This window comes from Herpailurus yagouaroundi, unplaced genomic scaffold, assembly GCF_014898765.1.
Source record: "Herpailurus yagouaroundi ecotype Mexico unplaced genomic scaffold, PumYag 140, whole genome shotgun sequence".
Lineage (NCBI taxonomy): Eukaryota > Metazoa > Chordata > Mammalia > Carnivora > Felidae > Herpailurus > Herpailurus yagouaroundi.
In genome coordinates, this window is record NW_024412395.1 from 81,747,505 (window position 1) to 81,770,580 (window position 23,076).

At 36.0% G+C, this 23,076-nt stretch overlaps 1 protein-coding gene across 1 annotated transcript in view; it reads left to right on the plus strand.

Annotated features, from left to right (window-relative positions):
* CARF (calcium responsive transcription factor) overlaps positions 1–23,076 on the plus strand; it is a 92,290-nt gene that overhangs the window by 38,594 nt on the left and 30,620 nt on the right. Inside the window, 1 exon segment of the mRNA XM_040475900.1 lies at positions 13,259–13,398. Coding sequence (XP_040331834.1) covers positions 13,259–13,398 — 140 coding nt within the window.

Consider the following 23,076-nt stretch of genomic DNA (forward strand, 5'->3'; position numbering starts at 1 on the left):
CATAAATTATTGAAGCTTTTCAGAATTTACAACTTGGGTGACTTATAATGTCATAAAAAAGAAGGTGAATATTATCAAAGCGCAGCATTGTGATAAGTGAACTGAAGACCGGTTCAATGAGCAACTTTGATTTAAAACCGATATGTTTGTTGCCAAGTCCATATTTTTGGAACCTATTTTATTCCTCTTATTTTGTATAATTCTTATGCTTTTTGATTATCTGATAAGGCCAGTATTTCCAAAGATCATCTGAACTTATCCATGACAATATAGTCTGAACACAAATAGTTATCTAACTAATCCCTTGGAAATATCTGATTTGGGTTCTGAAAAGACAAACAAGAACAACAACAAAAATAGTGTGTGAGTTTGTGTGTGTGTGAGTGTGTGTATGTGTGTGGACTTTTTTTAAAGTTATAAAAGAAATTATTTCCTCTTTAAAGTTGTGAAGAAATTCTTTAAATTAGCACAGGGGAGAGAATATTTGTAGTCTGTCTCATTAAGAAAGATAAAACCATAGTAGATTTTACATCATAACATAAAGCTCAGTATTCACATCTGTGGAAACTGTAATTGCATTTTGGCTTCTTCCATTATAATTTTTATACTTATAACTACAAACCAATAGCATACTAATAGTTATCTAGTAGAAATTTAAAATTTCTTGGTAAGTACTTAGAGTTTTAATTTGAATTAATCAGATAAGCAACAGAAATAAATGTATATTGCATGGATTTATATAGTATTTTAGGTAAAACACTACATGTGGATAGAAAACTATAGAAATTGAGAGAATTCAGAAAGAATAATAAACTTCCCTGGTGTTGACAGATAATTTGAGGAACTTTTTGATATCCACAAAAGATTTTTTTTTTTCCTACTTTGTATTGAAGATTCAGCTCTGGTTAGAAAATAATTTGAGTTGTATTTATTTTTCTATGCCAGAGCTCTTACTGAATTAGTGGTATTAGAATTTATAGTATTTCAAGGTAAGTATTTGTAGTTTAAAATTTAGTTCATATTTAAAACAACTGATGTGTTATATTTGCTTGCTGAGTAAGTACATTTACTTGAAATACTGAATAAGTACTAATCACTGTATTCATTATAAGCTTTTGTTTTCTGGAAGGTTGGTGAACTAGAAATGTCAATTATAAGCTGTCAAGAAATCAATTTAAGGGTTTTTTTCACCCCAGGGACCGTTTGTGGGTATATTTAAGACTTTATTTAAAAGTAATAAGGATTTCAAATGGATATTAATACTTATATTCAAAGTATATGGAATGTAATATGAAATTTAACCTTAGTATTTTACATGACTGAATCCTTTTTGGCTTTTCTAAAGTCCAGTCTCCCATTCTTAATTCACTTTAATTGTTGCAAGTATACAACATGTACCTAAAGTAAAGCATTGTTAAATTAGACGTGAGTGGAACTCTTAAAAATCCATGCTCTTTAGATTTATAACCTATTTAATATAAAATTTATTATTTATACCCCTATTTAATACAAAGTTGATATTTAGTTACACATATGATTTTTAATTAGAATAGCTTTTCTTTTTCCTAAGAACTGAAAATATTTGATGTCAGCATTTCAGAGGCAGTCTGCCAAATCTGATTATGTTACTCTAAGTTAAACATAGCTCTTAGTTACCTCAAACCCATCTTTCTCATAGTCTGTGTGTACATAAAGGGTATAAGTCTGAATTTATAGTTTTATTGCATTTGTAGGTAATATTCTTTTAATTTATTATTTCTAATTTTTATGGAAACTTTTCTCAGGATTTTAAATAATATTGACTTTTCATTAATGGCAATAGCTTATTATTAAATATTTTACCAATTGAACTATATTCCTTTGGAGACATTCTTTTCTTTTTTGATGTTGAGTTGCTAAGGAGAAATGCTTGTTAAGATACAAACTCTAGTCAGTTACCTGTGAGGATAAGAGATGTTAGAGAGTTCAGACTTTGGCATTTGAACAAGAACAAAGTATAGTTTTAAAATATTTCTCTCACTTCATTCTATGTGAATGTCTCTTTCTGGTACTGTTTTTTTCATTAGGAGGAGGAAAGTTACAGTGCATCCTTCCCACAAACAAAAAACAAAATTAAAAAAGAGCATGAAGGAAGGTTTAAATCCCTAATTGTATACTCTTTTGGTTTTTAGGTAGAAACTGGAACTATCAATATTTTCATGTAAGTATTTCAATGAGTAGCTCTTTAAAAATGGTTTCTAAATTTTTAAAAATTCATTTCCCCTCTAAGTGCATGTTCAGTCACAGTATATCAGTATTGTATTTTAAGGGTGCTTAGCATCGCTTTTATAAAAGTGTGTTTACATATTTTAAATATTTGATTAATTTTTAAATGCACAGGGTGTTAAATACAAGTGCATAAAATTTTCAGTATCTATATTTGGCATTCTCCTAACAGCTCTACAGCAAAGTTTGATATATGCTCTTTTGTGTCATGTATTACAAGGTGTAATATCTGTAGTAGTAAGTTGGACATTCAAAATAAGCAGTTAGAAATTTATAATTACAGTTGAGCTTTTTTCATCATTGTAGTTTTCATGTTCCAAAGCCTCCCAGTGAATTTTATATATGCTACAGTGAATTATAGATAAACACCACCATGGTGGGCTTTTCCCTCAATAATAATTTTCTCCACAAGCAGTTAACATGCTTAAAAGAAAAAGTTTTTACATGAAGTACCTTGTCTTATCCAAGGTAAATGTTTTCTAAAAGTCACAAAAATGGTAGAAAATGGGATCTGGTCCTGCATTCGAGTTTCTAATTTTGAGGCCCACCAGCTTGTGTTTCATCTTTACATCCTGTCAAATTACTTAATCATGTGAGTATGAGAAAGATGTCATTTAATTTGTACCAGGTTTTTTAAAAAGTTTTAAAATGTGTGTGTGTGTGTATATATATATATATATATATATTGTAACAATGTATAGTGTCTTTGTTATAATGTAATTTTTTCATTAAAAGAATCCTGTGGTTTTTTTTCTTAAATTTGTTAGTTTTCTTTTTAATACTTTTTCTGGGGATAGTGGTAGTTTTGTTCATCTTTAAGATGCTGAATAAACACCTTAAATACCTGAGAACTTTGGCTAGAGATTTATGTTCAATTTGGAACCTGAAAGTTTTTCAGCATAACTACCAGTAACTCCTATTATCATTACATTAGGTATATATACACATTTAGTACTCTCAGCTCAGCCAACCATCAACATTTTTTTTTTTAATAATTTTTTTTTCAATGTTTATTTATTTTTGGGACAGAGAGAGACAGAGCATGAACGGGGGAGGGGCAGAGAGAGAGGAAGACACAGAATCGGAAACAGGCTCCAGGCTCCGAGCCATCAGCCCAGAGCCTGACGCGGGGCTCGAACTCACAGACCGCGAGATCGTGACCTGGCTGAAGTCGGATGCTTAACCGACTGCACCACCCAGGCGCCCCAACCATCAACATTTTAAAACAATCCCTGTAATATTAGTAATTCTTTTTTTCTCACATCTTGACACTGGACATCTTTAAGTACAGCTTTATATTTTTGGTGTAATGACAGAAGTATGTGATTTAAAAAGGAGAGATCATTAATGTTTTTCCTCTTTGCTTCTTTTGCTTTATTCCTCCCTTCCTATTTTATGGGACCATAGAAAATCTGACTCTCTCCAGAAGGGGCACTCTATTAACTATTCCCCATCAGCTAATTTAGGCTTTAGACATTTTGATTGGTGTATTGCTTTGATATCTAAGTATCAGTAATTCTACTTAATTAATTTAGTTGTAATGGCAAAGCCTTAGTGTAATTTTGCCAAATACATGTTAGCTATGAATACAATCATTAAATACAAATATTCATTGCTCATTGAATTCTTAAAACTTCAGGAATAAATCAGAATTAAAGAAAAATTCGCTAAGGGATTCTAAATTTTAAAAAAATGTTAACGTTTATTCATTTTTGAGAGAGACAATGCGAGCAGGGGAGGGGCAGAGAAAGAGGAAGACACAGAATCTGAAGCAGGCTCCAGGCTCTGAGCTGTCAGCACAGTGCCTGATGCAGGGCTTGAACTCACGAACCGTGAAATTATGACTTCAGCAGAAGTTGGACGCTTAACCAACTGAGCCACCCACGTGCCCCTAAGGAATTCTAACTTTGATTCATTAGAAAAATAAATAGTATGGTTAATGTTGAAAACCTTTGAAAATATTATATGGGTACAAACTTGCAATTAGTAAATACATCCTGGAATTCTAATGTATGGCCTGGTAATTATAGTCAATAATACTGCATTATAAAATTCAGAATTGCTCAGAGACTACATCTAAATTGTTCTCACCAAAAAAAGGAAAGAATAATTCTGTGTCATGATAGTGATGTTAATTAACACCATGGTGGTAATTATATTGCAAAATATAAATTACCTAATTGACATATTGTGTACCTTAAACTTAATGTTATATGTCAATCATATCTCAAGAAAATAAAGAATTCTAAAACCACAGTACAAAGTAGGAATCAGATACCAGCAGAGGGTTTTAAAAATATTTTTATTGAGGTATAATTGATATACAACAAACTGTACATATTTAAAGTGTACAATTTAATAAGTTTGGATAAATGTATACATCTATGAAAGCATCACCACAGTTGAGGTAACGAACATATCCATCACCTCCAAAAGATTCCTAATGCCTCTTAGTAATCCCCTTCTCTCCCTGCCTCCCACTCACACTTCACCATCCCCAAACAACTACTGATTTGCTTTCTGTCATTAGAGATCAATTTGCTTTGTCTATAATTTTATAAAAATCATATAGTATGAACCTTTTTATATATGACTTTTGTAACTCAGCGTATATGAGTTGCAAATGTTGCATATGTTTTTTTTTTTTTTTTAAGTTCATTTTGAGAGAGATGGAGACAATGTGAGTGAGGGGGGCAGGGAGGAAGACCAAGAATCCCAAGCAGGCTTTACACTGTCAGCACAGAGCCCCAAGTGGGGCTTGAACTCATGAAACCATGAGATCATGACCTGAGCAGGAACCAAGAGTCAGACACTTAACCAACTGAGCCACCCAGGCACCCCCTGTCACTCAGCATAGTTATTTTCAGATTCATCTGTGTCACAAGATGTCTGAATAGTCCGTTCCTTTTTACTGCTGAATAGTATTCCGTTGTATGAATATTCCATAATTTGCTTATCCACTTACCTGTTGATGGACAGCTGGGTTGTTTACAGTTCTTGGCTATTACAAATAAAGTTGCTATGAACATTTGTATAAAAGTCTTTGTATGAACTTATGATGCTTTCATTTCTCTTGAGTAAATATCTAGGAGAGGAATAGCTGGGTCATATGGTAGGTATATATTTAACTTTTTAAGAAACTCTCAAATGGTTTTTCCAATGTGATTGTACCCCTTTACGATCCTGTCAGTAGTGTATGAGAGTTCCAGCCAATGCTTGGTATGGACAGGCTTTTGATATTGTAGGCATATTACAATGCTGTGTAGTCTAGTAGTATCTCATTGTGGTTTTAACTTCCAGTTCTACAGTCACCAATGCTGTTAAACATCTTTTCATGAGTTATTTGCCATCTGTATATTTTCTTTAGTGAAGTGTCTGTGTGGATCTTTATCTCATTTTTAAATGGAAATGTTTTCTTCTTATGGAGGTTTAAAAAGTATATTCTAGATATAAGTCCATTTTAGAAATGTTATTTACAAGAATTTTCACCTGATCTGTAGCTTATCTTTTCACCTTCTTAACAGAATCTTTCAAAGAGTAGAAGATCAGAAGTTCTTATTGTGATTAAGTCCAGTGTACCTTTTTCCCCCCTTTACGGATCATACTTCTGTGTTGTATCTAAAAGACCTTTGCCTAATCCAAGATTAGATTTTCTCCTGTTTTCATCTAAGAAATTTTATAACTTTTGAGTTTACATTTAGGTGCATGATCTATTTTGAGTTAATTTTTATATACATAATACAAGACTTTTTTTGGCATATGAATATCCAGTTGTTTCAGCGCCATTTTCTGAAAAGACTGTATTTTTCTATTGAATTAAATTTATACCATTGATGAAAAATCCACTAATCACATACATATAGGTGAATTTCTGGACTCTGTTCTTTTTCATTGATTTATTGTCTATCTCCATGGTCTCAACCAGGGCAATTTTGCCTCTAAAAAACATGGGGCAAAGTCTGGAGACAGTTTAAATTCTCATAGCTAGGGAGATATTGATTTGTGATAGAAGCCAGAGCTTCTCTTCAACATTGTACAATGCATAGGACAGCCTGAACAACAAAGAATTATCTGGCCCAAAATGTATGTAGTACTGAGACTGAGAAGCTCTGGTCCCTCTTGATGCCAATACCACTGTCTTTTTTTTTTTTTTTTTTAATTTTTTTTTTTTCCAACGTTTATTTATTTTTGGGACAGAGAGAGACAGAGCATGAATAGGGGAGGGGCAGAGAGAGAGGGAGACACAGAATCGGAAACAGGCTCCAGGCTCTGAGCCATCAGCCCAGAGCCCGACGCGGGGCTAGAACTCACGGACTGCGAGATCGTGACCTGGCTGAAGTCGGACGCTTAACCGACTGCGCCACCCAGGCGCCCCCCACTGTCTTGATTACTATAGCTTTATAATAAATCTTGAAGTCAGGTAATAAAGTCTTTGAACCTTATTCTTCCTTTCAACTTTGTTTTGGCTATTCTTAGTTCTTTGTTTTTCCATGTGAATTTTAGAATCACCTGATCAGTTTCTTTTTTTAAAAAAGCCTGATGGGATTTTGATTGGGATCATGTAGAATATTACAGATCAATTTGGGGATAATTGAAATCTTAATATTGATACTTTGTTTTTTTCTCTGCAATGTTTTAGAGTTTTTAACGTATAGGTCTCACATGTCTTTTATCAGATTTATCACTAAGAAGTTATAAATGACATTGTTTTTTAATTTCAATGTCTTATTTTTGCATTAATATAGAAATAGAGTTGATTTTTTATATGGATCTTCTATCTTGCAACCTTGGTAGCTCATTTATTAGTTTTCGTAGCTTTTTGGTAGGTTCTTTTAGATTTTCTACGTTGACAGTTATGCTATTTTACATCTTCTTTTCCAATCTGGATGGCTTATATTTCTTTTTCTCAACTGTTATACTGACTAGAACCTAGAGTACAATTTTGATTAGAATGGCTTAGGGTAGACATCCTTGCCTTGTTTCTGATTTTAGGGGAAAAGCATTTAGTCTTTCACTGTTATGGTGTTAACCATAAATTTTGTATATGTCCTTTGTCAAATTGAATGAGATTCTTTCTGTTCTTAGCTTATTGAGAATTTTTATTAGGAATGGATATTTGATTTTGTCAGGTGCTTTTCCTGTGTATATTGATACGATCATTTTCCTTTTTTTAGTCTCTCAATATGTTAAGATTTGATTAAATTTTGAAGGGTAAAGGCCTTGTATTCTTGCATTCTTGGAGTAAATCATACTTGTTCATCAGGATGCATTATCCTGTTTTACATATTTTACATATTTCACAAATGTTGGGTTTCATTTGCATTTAATGTTGTTATTGAAATGGTTGTGTTTAGGGGCGCCTGGGTGGCGCAGTCGGTTAAGCGTCCGACTTCAGCCAGGTCACGATTTCGCGGTCCGTGAGTTCGAGCCCCGCGTCAGGCTCTGGGCTGATGGCTCAGAGCCTGGAGCCTGTTGCCGATTCTGTGTCTCCCTCTCTCTCTGCCCCTCCCCTGTTCATGCTCTGTCTCTCTCTGTCCCCCCAAAAATAAATAAAAAACGTTGAAATGGTTGTGTTTATGTCTTCCCTTCTATCTTTCTATTTGTTCCATCTGTACTTTGTTGTCTTTTTCTGTCCTTTGGTGAAATTGCCCTTTTTTTATGATTCAATTTTACCTCCTTTATTGACTTGTTAGCTAATTATTGCTTTAGTGTTTATGCTGTACATCTTTAACTATCCCAGTCTACCTTCAAGTAGTATTCCATCATTTAACATGCAGTATAAGAATCTTATAATAATATACTCACATCTTTCCCCTTCTTTGTGCTATTGTGGTCACACATTTTATTTCTATATAGATTACAAACCTGACAATGCATTGTTACTATTTACACTTTAATCAGTTATCTTGTATATATTATTTTTATATATTTTCCTGCTTTTTTGCATTTCTGGTAACTTTTGATTGGATGTCAGACATAACTTTCACCTTTTTCGAGTGCTGGATATTTTTGTATTCTTATAAATATTCTTGAGTTTTGTTCTGGGACACAATTGAGTTTTTTGGAAACAGATTATTCCTTTAATGTTTCCTTTAAACTTTGCTAGGTAGGACCAAGCAGCATTTAATCTAGTGTTAATTTTGTCTCACTATTGAGGCAAATCCCTTGTGAGTACATTGCTTTTGAACTAATGAGGTTTTCTACTCTGGCTGGTGGAAGAGGTATTCTTCTGAACCCTATGAACCTTAGAGAGTTGTTCCCAAATCCTTTCAGGTTGTTCTTTTCCCTAGTCTCAAGTTATTTCCTTATACTCATGCACTGATCATTAGTATTTTGAATGCTAGGGAGTGAATTTCTGCAGATCTCTGGAGTTTTCTATATAGCTCTCTCTTCTCCAGTACTTTGTCCTACAAACTTTAGCGGCTTTGGCCTTCCTTGATTCCAAGTTTTATCTCCTCTGCCCTGAGAGGTTCTGCCTGGTTTTCTACCCCATGTGCCACAGCCTGGAATCTCTTTGGACAGCTCTCTGGGATAACATAGGCCTCATCTCATCTGTTTTATATCTCTCAGGGATCACTGTCCTCTCTCATCATGTGTAACATTTTGAGAATCATTGTTTCATATATTTTATCCAATTTTATAGTTGTTTCAGGCAGGAGGATAAATCTGGTTACTTTTACTCCAGCTTGACTAGATACAGAAGTTCTCCAGACAATGTTGATGCCATGTCACGTTTGGGTTTCTGCAGGAGGAGTAGAGTTGGGAGAATAAGTAGGAGGTTATGAGGGAAGTGCAAGGATAGATTACAAGATGGAGTAAGGTACAACAAATCTGAGTGAGACAAGTAGGTATATAATTGTGGAATTTAGGGTATAGGATTGGTCCAAAGTAATCTCCAGAACTGTCTGATTGTATAAGGACCACCTTTGATAGTATAGTTTCCAGTCTCCACTGCCATGGCTCCACCACTCATGATTCAGCCTTCTTTAGGATGTAGGCCATGTAAGATACCAAAATGAATGATTTAAAAGTTTACCTTACTGGAACGTAGTGTCTATTACATGAGATATATAACTTTATACAAGATAGAAAATGGTAAATTTGAGGGGTGCCTGGGTGGCCCTGTTGGTTGAGTGTCCGACTTTTGCTTTTGGCTCAAGTCATGATCTCACAGTTTGTGGGATCAAGCCCCATGTTGGGCTCCACATTGACAGCATGGAGCCTGCTTGGGATTCTCTCCCCCTCTCTGTGCCCCTTCCCCATGCTCACACATATTAACACATGAGCATACTCTCTCTAAGTAAATAAACTTAAAAAGAAAATGGTTAATTTGATCATAGGAATATGGATAAAATTATATAAGAGTGAAGAAGAAGATGGGACACCTTGGTGGCTCAGTTGAACATCCCACTCATGATTTCAGCTCAGGTCATGATCCCAGGGTCATGGGATCAAGCCCCATGTTGGGCTCACACTGAGTGTGGGGTCTGCTTAAGATTCTCTCTCTCTCCCTCTGCCCCGTCTCCTGCTTGTGCTCTCTCTTTCTCAAATAAAAATAAAATAATTAAGAAGAAGGTGATGACATTACTTACAAGGAAGAGAACTGACATTTCAGTAAACACCAGACGTTGTACTTGGTGCTTTACATTGTTTGGTTAAAGCACTTGGCATTTCACCTGGCATAAATAGTTTCTTATTGTAGCTTGGACTGGTGGTTAAGAGCCTGTGCTCTGAAGTCAGACAGATTGGAATCCCGCTTCCTCTTTATTAGCTGTGTAACTTTGGACAAATTACTTGAACTCTCAGTTTTTAGTATTTTTCTTTCCTCTGAACGAATGGTAGTAGTAGCTACTTAATTGAATTGGATTGTTATGAGGGTTTAATGAATTAACCTATGTTGAGATCTTAGAATCTGTAACGGGCCACTCAGTATATGTTCCTTTTTATAATTAATATTAACAAGGAAATTTTAAATGCTGAAAGGTAAACATTATCCTTATTCTCAAAGTGATGGTGTCTGTTAGGTAGCATCTTTGGCTGTGTGCAACAGAGACGTGATTATGATGGTTTAACCAAATAAAGAGATCTTATTTTTTTATGAAACCAAATCTGAGGACATTCTCACCAGGGATGTATGGTGGTTCCATAGGCTACCAGGAACACAGCAACCTTTAGTATTTTCATATGAGCATCTCTAATGTGACTTTCATCTACATACTTGTTGCTTTTTTGTCCATGGTGGTTGTTCCACCTCCAGCATTGATCAGAGTTCAGACAAGAAGAATGGAATGAGCAAAGGGCCTGTGCTGGGTGAATGAACCAAAAGTCTTTCTTAGGAGACCCGTCTGCGACTTCCCCTTTTATCTTATTGGTCAGAACTGTTATATGACCACCCTGGTTACAGAGGATGCTAGAAAACGTAATTCTTTTAAAATTTGGGCACCAGTCCAAGAAAAAATATATTTTAGTAAGACAGAATTCACTCAACTATTGTTGAGACCACTAATGGTGACTCCCACAAATTGGAGAACTATAATTCAGAAATTGAATAACTTGCTTGAGGTCATTAAACAACTATTAAGTGATAATATTGGTAGCAAGGTCTGTCCAGTACCATTCCACATTCCTTTTGCCACACAGTCCAGAAAACAAGTGATCTTTTCATTATAGAATCTTTGAGTTGGATCTTTAATGACAGGATATGAACATGAGATTAAAGTGCAGATGTCCAGAATTCAAGGCGCAAGTAGATGGAATTATATAGCTCATTGGGAGTACATTTTAAAGTTCATTTTGATCAGAACTTTAAGATTCAATGAAGGAATGAAGCTGGGATAAAGATTGGAATGGTAAGAGAGGTTAAATGGTAGAAATTCTAGAAGGCCAGACTAAGAATTTTACGTTTTGCTTAGCGTGTGTTACATTTAAAGTCTTATTGAAATGATTCATTAAAGGAGTCCATTGAGTCAAAAAGCTTTCCTAAAATCTGGGTGAAACTTTAAATGTTACAGATTTCTGAAAGTAGATAATGATGACCAAATGGAAGTGATAGAGTAATTTTTTGATGACTATAATAAAATTGTATAATAAGTTTCTGGCCGTGACTTGCATCTATAATTGCTTTATAGAAGCTGTTGGGTTTTTTATATTTATATTCTACAAAGACACTCTAAAATCTTAAATATGGACATTCATTCATTCAACAAAACAGACATACTTCCTGCCCTTTTGGAGCTTACAGTCCAGTAGAGGGAGATGGATAATAAAAAATAAACATAGTAAATAAGTATATATAAACATAAGCTCATTATATATATATATATATATATATACATATATATATATTTATTTATTTATATGTAAGTAATGTATATTATTTATATGTAAGTATACATATATGTAAGTATATATATATTTATATGTAAGTATGTTATATGTATATTATACACTTATATGTTAGGTTGACAGGCTCCATAAAAATGGAGCAGGGAAAGAGGCAAATATGGGGTTAGTATGGTAAGAGTTACAATTTTAAATAGGACAACCAGAGTGGGCCTCATTGAGAAGGTACATGCAAGCAAATTCTTAAAGTAAGAGTCATGCAGATACCGTGCAGAGTAGTGCAGTAAGAGGGAACTGCAGGATTGGGAAGTGCTTGCTGTGCCTTGAGGTCAGCAAGAAGGCTAATGTGTCTGGAGTGGAGTGAGCAAGTGAGAGAATACTGGGAAATGAGGTCAGAGAGGTAATAGGGAATCAGATCATGTAAGGTCTTACAATCCATCATAAAGATTTTGCCTTTTACTTTGCGTGGAAATGGGAAGCCACAGCATGTTTTGAGCAGAAGAATGACAACATAATATGACTTACCCTTTAAAAGGATCATTTTGGGCATTGTGTTAAGAATACTTTATAGTTTGTCTCTCTCTACTAAATTATAAAATTCAGGGTTAGGGATCTTTGTCTTTTTTTGCTCATTGATCTATGACAGTGGCAGATGCTTAGAAAATATTTTTGAATGAATGACCATCCACATTTAAGATTTTAGAGTGTCCTTATAGAAAATAAATGGAAAACAACCTAAAGAGAGAAGGGAAAGTTGTCAAGGGGAGATAATTGCTGAAGAAATGTCTTTGAGTAGCAGAAAGGAGATGGGATCTAGTGTTCAAATAAAGGGTTTGACTCTAGATAGGACCATGGATACCTCATCTGCGGGTGGATGACAAGGGAGACTACATGGGTAAAGATGCTACTACTGTACAAGTGACAGTCTGTGGAAATCTCTTTTGATTGCTTCAATTTTCTCAGTAAATAAGCCAGGCCCTTAGGTAACTGTGAATATGGGTATGTTGGGGGGAAGTGTGTTGGGGAGAAAAGCTAGTATGAGAGTAATTAGGCAAATGAAATATAGTATTATTAATGGGTCTACTTGATTAAGGGTTCACTTAAAGTTCATGTCCATCAATTGAAAATCAGATTAGTCAGCATGTTTATGTGTTTTTGTCCAATCATAATCAACAGTGGCTGAGTGTTTATTGAGAATCAGACACTGTGTTACCTGTTGGTTATACAAAAGATTAATAAAACCCAATCCCAGCTCTATGGGGGCTTACAGTGTAGTGGCAGACAGTTTTTTAATCAATTTGTAAAATGGTGTGATAAGTACTATCATTTCAAACAAAGGAAAAAACTTTGTAAATCAAAGAAGTTCCAAAGTGAACAATTCAGGTTATAGAAGGAACAACAGATTAGTCTAAGAAGGCAAAATATTGTGAAAGAATCACTTTCCAAGTGTTACTTCCTAGTCTCCAATCAAAAAGGTGTTATGTATAAACTTTGTGTAATTCCAATCAGATCTTCTGCTTTGAAACTTAAACTGGATCCCAGAACTCCTAATTATTGCTCCTCTGATATCCCCTGTGAAATGCTAAGACTATCCAGATAGTATTCTCCCTTACCACAGGAAGCAAAAAACTCAGTTTTGCTTTATCAACAGGTTATTTTGGAGGTATTTTAAAGGAGCCAGCATTTGACGGTCATGGAGGTCTTATCAAAATCTGGTCACCTTGGAAACAGCATGCTTTTCTGAGGCCCTTTGAGCCTCCTACACAGGGTCTCTCCAATAACAGTGGTAAGGTAAGTTCATGTTGGGTTTGAGCTCTGATTTCTAATTTTTTTATCGAATACTCCAAATGCTTAAGTTTGTTTTGTTTAGTTTGAGAATAGTGTCTAGGAATAAACTCCATTTATTGATAATGTTTGAAAAACTTTTATTTGGTAGAAATCTGCATTATTACTGTCAATACTGTTTGTCCTGGTAATTTCTTCATTGTGCATCTATTAAGAGGAAGTTCATAGGGATAAAAATGGGTGTAAACTTGTAGGTTCAGAAGGTTTCTCTTCAAACTGGCATCCTTTGGAAAAACTGTCTCAAGTCATTTATGAAAGTTTAATGAGAACTTTGCCCACTCTTGTTTTATCTTGTCCGTGAGGGTCTGGTTCTCTTTAGGAGAGGGTCCCTAAGATTCAAGGTTCACATTTGACTATATATTATCAGACTCATAGGTTTATCTTTAGTCTAGTTCTATAGCCATTCTGGGCTGGACTCCTGCATCTTATATGTATTTATACTAGAATCAAAATGTGTCTTGTTTAATTTCTTTTATTTATTTTTATTTTTTTAGATAGAGTATGTGAGTAGGGAATAAGGGCAAAGGGAGAGAGAGAGAGAATCCTAGGCAGGCCCCCCCACTGAGAATGGAGCCTGATACTGGGCTCTATCCCACCTCATGAGCTGAGGTGAAACCAAGAGCCCAACACTCAACTGACTGAGCCACCCAGGCGGCCTGTGTATTACTTTGAAAATGATAAAAGGATTATTTGGAATTAGAATTGTTTTTGGGGGGAACTTCTCATATAAACAAAATTGTTCTTTTGGGGACGTACTTTGAAGCAAAAAGAAAGCAATATCTCAAATATACAGTTGTCTACATTTTTTTAATGTTTATTTGTTTTTGAGAGAGAGAGAGAGAGAGAGAGAGAGAGCATGTGCGGGGGAGGGACAGAGAGAGAGGGAGACACAGAAGCAAGCTCCAGGTTCCTAGCTGTCAGCACAGAGCCTGACGTGGGGCTCAAACTCATGGACCAAGAAATCATGACCTGAGCTGAAGTCGGCCACTCAACCAACTGAGAGCCACCCAGGCGCCCCTACAGTTGTCTACATTTTAAGAGGAAACTTCCAATATAGTCAAGAGATTATGAAATTGCCTCCTTAAAAGATTCTTTGGTAAAGGCAAGAAAAAAATGTGAAAAATTTAGAAATATCTTTTCTAGATCCTTTCAAATCACAATTTGAATATGATGTCCTTGATTGTTCTATTTCCTCATCCTGTGTTCCTGTTTCCCTCTGTACTGTCTCTCCTTCTAACTTTTTCTCCTTCCCCTTCAAAATACCCCATAAGGATATAGTCTTGTTTGTCTAAAAGAGAAAGATCACTCTGTTTAATGTAAGAAATACCCCTTTCATTTTTATACTTCAAGTATTAACAGTTACTGGCATTTTAATCAAAGAAATCAAATTGTCTAGGGGGCCTAAATTAATCTTTAAACCAGCTGTAATGACTGACTCTTCCTCCTGCTTCCTCACCCTCTCTTATGTGCATGTATTTCAAAATAGGTTTTCTTACATCTAAACTTTCCCCTGTCTTTAAGTAAGGAAAGATAATTAGTCTTTTCCAATGCTAATTTTGTATTTGACTAAAGTTGGCTCCCTCTCATTTTTAATTCATATTCCTTTTCTTCTTTTCCCTCCCTAGGGAAACATTAGAGATTAATTGACAAAAAAAATTATTCTGTCATTATGTACTCAATCTAGAAATATCTAATGAATTTCTACAATAGAAAGAAAAATTATTAAACTGTTTTGTGTTTCTTTAAAATTGCTTTTAAGGGGCGCCTGGGTGGCGCAGTCGGTTAAGCGTCCGACTTCAGCCAGGTCACGATCTCGCGGTCCGTGAGTTCGAGCCCCGCGTCGGGCTCTGGGCTGATGGCTCAGAGCCTGGAGCCTGTTTCCGATTCTGTGTCTCCCTCTCTCTCTGCCCCTCCCCTGTTCATGCTCTGTCTCTCTCTGTCCCAAAAATAAATAAACGTTGAAAAAAAAAAATAATAAAAATAAAAAAAAAAATAAAATTGCTTTTAAGAGGGGCTCCTAGATGGCTCAGTCAGTTGAGCGTCTGACTTCGGCTCAGGTCATGATTTCCTAGTCCGTGAGTTCAAGCCCCGTGTGGGGCTCTGTGCTGACAGCTTGGAGCCTGGGAGCCTGTTTCGGATTCTGCGTCTCCCTCTCTTTCTGCCCCTTGTCCACTCATGCTCTGTCTCTCTCTCTCTCTGTCAAAAACAAATAAACATTTAAAAAAAATTGCTTTTAAGAGATATTTCTGGTTAAAACTAAGAAAAGAAGAAAAAACTTGTTGCTTCCAAGATGAAAGGCTCTGAACCAGGATTTAAAGGGTTTTTATTATAATTTCACTTATGAATACAAAGTTTATATATTATACAGAAAATATTCATAAAGTATTCCTGATAGAATGAGTTAATCATATTGGTTTAAAGGATTGAAAAACAATTATCTTCCTGACTTTAATATATGAAATTAATGCCAACACAGTATGCTAGTTATACAGGAAGATTGAATATCTCATAATTTAAACTTTATATATTTCTTACATTGTTTTTTTTTTTTCTAATCTTACATTGGTCTTATGGGACAAATTATTATTATCATTTCTATAAATTAAGTTTACAAAAATTTAGATTCATGATTAGATAAAATTGTAATGATGGATATCTTTAAAAAGTTTATAATCTCAAGTTATTTCTATAATATCAAAATTCTTGGGATGCCTGGCTGGCTGAGTCAGAAGAGCATATGGCTCTGCATCTCGGGTCATGAGTTCAAACCCCATGTTAAGTGTAGAAATTACTTAAATTAAAAAAAAAAAAAACTTAAAAAAAACTTTAATATCAGAGTTCTTAAGAACTTTATACTTAACTAAAATTTCAATTTCTAGTTCCTCAGCTAACTTAAAAACCTCACACAGGGGCACCTGAGTGGCTTAGTCGGTTACGTGTCTGACTTCGGCTCAGGTCATGATCTCACGGTTGGTGGGTTTGAAACCCGCGTCGGGCTCTGTGCTGACAGCTCGGAGCCTGGAGCCTGTTTCGGATTCTGTGTCTCCGTCTCTCTCTGCCCCTCCCCCACTCGTATTCTGTCTCTGTGTGTCTCTCAAAAATAAATAAACATTAAAAAAAAACCTCAGATAAAGGTTAAACTGAGTTAATTGATACATAGGCTTTGAATACTTGGACAAAATCTAAAGAAAACAATGAGTGACATTGGTCACTAAACAGTTATATTTTACTGTTATTCTTCTTTTTAAATTTTAATGTTTTATTTTATTTTTGAGAGAGAGAGACAGAGTACGAGTAGGGAGGGGCAAAGAGAGAGGGAGACAGAATCTGAAGCAAGCTCCAGGCTCTAAGCTGTCAGCCCAGAGCTCCATGCAGGCCTCGAACTCGTGGACTGCGAGGTCATGACCTGAGCTGAAGTCAGATGCTTAATGGACTGAGCCACCCAGGTGCCCCTTTATTGTTATTCTTATCTATTTAAAAATAGATATAGATTGGGGTGTTTGGCTGGTTCAGTTGGTAGAGTAAGTGACTCTTAATCTCGAGATTCTGAGTTCAACCCCATGTTGGGCCTAGAGCTTACTTCTAAAAATTGAAAGGAGGAAGGAAGGAAGGAATAGATATATAGGACATGAAAATATTTTTGGATTTTGTTATATACATAGTTTCCTTAAAATTCATAAAGACAATATGACAAACATGCTCATTAGAAAAATAACTATGTGGGGCGCCTGGGTGGCTCCGTTGGTTAAGCGGCCGACTTCGGCTCAGGTCATGATCTCATGGTCCATGAGTTCGAGCCCCGCGTCAGGCTCTGTGCTGACAGCTCAGAGCCTGGAGCCTGTTTCAGATTCTGTGTCTCCCTCTCTCTGACCCTACCCTGTTCATGCTCTGTCTCTCTCTGTCTCAAAAATAAATAAAACGTTAAAAAAAAAAATTAAAAAAAAAAAAAGAAAAAACTATGCTAAGTGAAATTAGTCAGAGAAAGACAAAAATCATATGACTTCACTCATATGAGGACTTTAAGAGACAAAACAGATAAACATAAAGGAAGGGAAACAAAAATAATATAAAAACAGGAGGGGGACAACAGAAGAGACTCATAAATATGGAGAACAAACAAAGGGTTACTGGAGGGGTTTTGGGAGGGGGTATGGGCTAAATGGGTAAGGAATCTACTCCTGAAATCACTGTTGCACTATATGCTAACTAATTTGGATGTAAATTTTAAAAAATAAAATTAAAAAATAAAAAAAAAACTAAGTAATTCCTCATTTTCTGTCTCCTAGTTTTGTCTAGGGAGAAATAAAAGTTGATCACATAGGTTAAATGGAGAAAGTAAGACTATATTCAGTGTAATTACAGAGAGATATTTGTTTCTTAAAGAAATTTTTGCACCTAGGAGGATACATTGATAGGATGCTGAAATGGCCTTCTAAAAGCAGAGCTTCAGCATTAACTCAGAGGCAGCATTCTGAAAGGGTGGATACCATCCTTGAAGAGGTAATATATGCATAAATCAGAGACCTCTGTATAGTGCTGTGTTTCCAACAGGAAGAATACATAGGTCCAGTAACCATGGGACAGAAGCAGGAGTAGCCCCATTTACCTTAATTTCCAGTGACACACTGGGAGATTTTGTTTCCCATCCTTTTAATTCTGGGCTCTGTAGGTTTGGAGGTCCTGGTCCCCAAAGCGAGCATACTCTTGCCAGGGGGAACACAAAGTTTTTATTCAACTATAAGGTAAGGCTGCTGTCAGTGCACTTTAAAGTCCTTGTATCCAGGCACCAACAGGTAAGAAGAGGCATCAGCATACTGGCAGGAGTGATCAACCCAGATCAGCAGAAGGACTTAGAGCAGGGGGACTACATGTGGAGCCTAGATGATCCATTTGGACACCTTTTGGTCCTCCTGTGCCCCATTGTAACTGTGAATGGATGCATGCAGCAGTGTCTGCACAAGAACAAAATGGTCACTCAGTCCTCTCAGGAATTAAAATTTGAGTCATAACACCAGCAAGGCTCCAAGACCTGGTGAGGTAATACCTGAGGGTGAGGTAAATTAGAATAACTCCTGGAAATGGGAGAGCATGAATACCAGTTTTAGCTCCAGAGATCAGCTGCAGCATCAGAGGTTCCTTCTGAGCATCAGAGGTTCCTTCATTTCAGGAAGATGGGCCAGAAGAACTATGGGAGACTGGCAGTCTGACCTGTGGGGAGAGATAAATCTATTCAGCATAAGAAGTAGGCCATGGCAGCAATGAAAATGAGCCCTCAGAGCTCCTGCTGCAGATGGAGTGATTAATAAGTGGCCCCAGCTGCTGCTCTGGATCTATCATGGTGCCTGTGCAGAAGCTATGCTTCTCACAGGCTGCTCTCAGCCAATGACTGGGCATGGCAAAGGTACTAAGATGGTCCCACTTCTGTGAGGAGGACTCTGATGGGTAACATGACTTGAGTTTTCCCCATCAGCCTTGTAGACTTTACGCAATACTAATGGGGCCCGTGCATTGAAAAACTCAAATTAGACCCCCAAAACCTCATAAATATCTTATCTTTGTCCTTCCTCCTCAGACACACTGCTAAGATCTGTCAAAGTAGTATTCTCCTTACTATAATAAGCAAAAAACGTAGCTTTGCTTTATCAACAGGTTATTTGGTGGTATTATTAGGCAGATAGCAATCAACAGATGAAAAGGAGCCATCATTCAGAAAGCAGAGAGAAGATCTTCACAGGTAGGAGGAACAGTAAATGCAAAGGCCTTGATGTGGAAAAAAGGTACTTAAGGGCAGAAAGCAGAGCAGTGTGGCATTAGCTTAGAGGCAATAGAGAAGATGGTGTGGACTCAGTGGTAATCATAGTGTCAATTTCATTCTGAGTAAAACAGAACCTATTACAGGATTTCTACTGGAGAAGTGATATACCTGGGTTTATATGTTGTAGAAGAATATGTTATACAGGGACATGAATGGAAACAGGGAGAGCAATAAGGAGGTTATTAGAATGGCACACACATGAGAGCTTAGGTGATTTGCATCTAGAGTGATAGTGATACAGGAGGCAAAGAGAAATGGAAAAATTCAGGATATATTTTGGAGATAGAATCATCAGGACTTGCTGATTGGTTGGCTGTTGGGGAGGGCATGTGGGGATGTGTGTGAAGGAAGGGAAGGAATGAAGAATGACTCCAGCCAGGGTTTTACCTATGAGCGACTGTGTGAATGAATGGTAGTAAATTTTACTGAGTTGAGGAAGACTGATGGGAAAGAATAGACTTGGAAGAGAAAAATCAAGAGCTCGTTTTTGAACCTAGTTAGTTTTGACCTCCAAATGGAACTGTTAAGTTGGCACTTACAGATACAACTCTAGATGTCAGGACTGGACATAAACATTTTTGTGATTTATCAACATATAGATGGTAATGAAAAACTAGAGAACAGAGAGATCACCTGAGGGGAAAAAAAATGCAGATAAAGAAGAGAAGAATGCCCAGGATCTAGCCCTGAGGCCCTCCAACATAAAGGTTAGCTAGAGCAGGAAATATGACTAAGAAGTTAAAAGGAATACCACGAATGCTTAGAACTGGTCAGTTGAGTCCACTTTGGAACCTGTGAGGAAATGTCAGGGCAAGAAGTATCTCAAATTAGATTAGTTGCAAATTAAAGCAAATTCTCAGTCCTTTAGTTAACAAATACATATTCAGTGTATTATAACAGTGGTGTTCAAAAGACATTACAATATAAGGTGGTAAACCCTTAATATACCAAGTATATGTGTAACGCTCCCCTACAAGTGAGGGATATCAGATCTCTAGACTTGATTATAAAAATATTTCAGAAAAGTCTTTCTGCTTTCTATCTAGTCTTTTTAAAAGCAACTACCTGAAAAGATCAATTTTTGTTTTTTTTATACATTCAATTTTAGGTTTAATAAACATTAAACTTCTTAAACTTATTTTGCTTTTACCTAAAATATGGTTTTAGGTGGCAGTAATAAATTCTGGCTTTAAAAGATGATTAGAATTATATAAATATATTAACTGTTCTTAAGAAGATCCTTCCTCTCTTTTTAGATTTGATTAACATTTGACAATACATTGTAATGTTTTGATATTAGAATTATGTGAATCAAAACTATGAGTGTATTTGAACTTTCAAGAAGAATTTAACCAAAAGATATAGGAAAGAACAAAATAAAACAATGTGGTAGATATAAAACAATTTGTGGTTTTCAGAGTAACAGACTTCTATATCAGTTGCATAATAGTAATTATTTATTCATGAAGTCTTTTTATTTCCATGGAAACACTGAGATCATTTTAATTTTTAATTACATTAGAGTTTACAGTTCCATAGATTTTAACTGTAGTAGTAAGCACAGAAGCTAGAGCTCTACCCATTTCCACTTTAAAAAATATAAAGGAGGAAGAAAGGGTTTAAAATGATGATGAATTTCACTTAGTTACAACCTTTAACTGTATATTGATTATTTCTAATTTCTCCTAAACCTGCCCTACAATTTTATATCCAATTTTTCCATTTTTGTCTATACCCTTCAGGTAAAAGTATTTTCACAGGAAAAAACTGCAATGCAAAATTGAGCAATGGATGCTGGTAAAATAGGTAGTTTGTGAGATAAGTAAAATAGTTGTGAGGTAATAGAAAAAGCAGAGAACTAGCTCTGCCACTTAGCTGAATTATCTCTGGTGAATCACTTCATTTCTTCATCTGCACCCTGAGAGAGTGAGGTTGAATGATAGAACTCAGTGGTTATATGTAAGTGATGAATCAATGGATTCTACTCCTGAAACCGTATGTTAACTAACTTGAATTTAAATAAATTGAAAGAGAAAAAAAAAGAATTCAATGGTTCTGTGAAATGGCTTGGCTGTATGGAGTCCAGGACTTGTGGGAACTATCCACGTGGGCCCTACAAATATGTTGATAATATTTCTCATGATATGAGCATTTGTCAACAGGGACTGGTTTGAAGGTTTTTTCAAAATTGTCTTTAATTGATGCATAATATTGCATAATATTTTTTTTACATCTATTTTATTCATTCCCAGATTGTTGAACATTTAGATATTTTCAATATTTTTAACATCAAATGTCATTTTTTGCATCTCTCACTACTATGTTTTTGGTTTGCATTCCTAGACATAAAGTAACTAAACAGCATAAGCATTTTTACTCTTGATAATATTATCAAATTTCTTTCCATAAATGTTATATTGTTTTAGTCTATCTCAAAGTAATTTTTTTTTTTATTTGAGAGAGAGAGGGTGAGTGAGGGAGAGGGATGGGGGTGGGAAGAGAGACAGAGAGAGAGACAGATAGAGAGAATCCCAAGCAGGCTTCATGTTCAGCATAGATCCTAACAGGGGGCTCCACCCATGACCCTGGGATCATGATCTGAGGTGAAATCTAGAGTGGGATACTCAGCTGACTGAGCCACCCAGGCACCCTATCTCAAAGTAATTTTTGATTGTGCATCTGATTGTGTCCTCATGAGAATTAAATATGATAATTTAAAGACTTTTCTAATTTGAAATACTTTACTTTTTTCAAATTAACATTTTTTATTAGTGAGGTGTTTTCATATATATTTTTTATGTGAAATACAATCTTTTCACTAGCCCATTTTAATATTGCAATTTAGTTTTTAAACAAAATCCATTTCTGTTGGCCTAGTACTTTTTAAAAAATGTTTAGGGATGCCTGGGTGGTTCAGTCAGTTAAGCATCTGACTTTAGTTCAGGTTGTGATCTCATGGTTTGTGAGTTCAAGCCCTTCATCAGGCTCTCAGCTCTCAGCGTGGAGCCTGCTTCGAACCTCTCTCCCCTTCTTTCTCTGCCCCTCCCCACCTCTCCCTGACCCTCCCCCATCTCTGCCCTCCCCCACTATGCACATGCTTCTCTCTCAGAAATAAACATTTTATTTTTTTTTTATTTTTTATTTTTTTTTTAATTTTTTTTTCAACGTTTTTATTTTTTTATTTTTGGGACAGAGAAAGACAGAGCATGAATGGGGGAGGGGCAGAGAGAGAGGGAGACACAGAATCGGAAACAGGCTCCAGGCTGTGAGCCATCAGCCCAGAGCCCGACGCGGGGCTCGAACCCACGGACCGCGAGATCGCGACCTGGCTGAAGTCGGATGCCTAACCGACTGCGCCACCCAGGCGCCCCTCAGAAATAAACATTTTAAAAAAGGAAAAATATTATAATTATTTGCTACCTAGCAATGTGCACTTTCTTTTTAACTTGCTTGCCCTATCCTTTCCCAAATTATGTAGCATGCATACTATCAGTAATGGTGGAACATAAAGTCATTGTTCATTTTGATAGAGTAGGCAGTTAGTTAGGATCTAGCAGGAGGCCTAGAGGCCAGCAAAGAGGAAGTACAGCTATCTGGAAAGTCAGAGGCCTGTCCTAGCAGCACTCCACAAGAAGCTGGATCAGACCAGACAGATCCAAGATGGCAGATGCCATGACAGAAAACCCCTGACCAAATAAGGAAGAGAAGGCTCAAAACCCTGCTTCTAAGAAATCCTCAGCCCAAGCAATCAATATCCCATGCCCTAGTTAACAACTGTCAATAAGAGATAGAAACCCAAACCCAATATC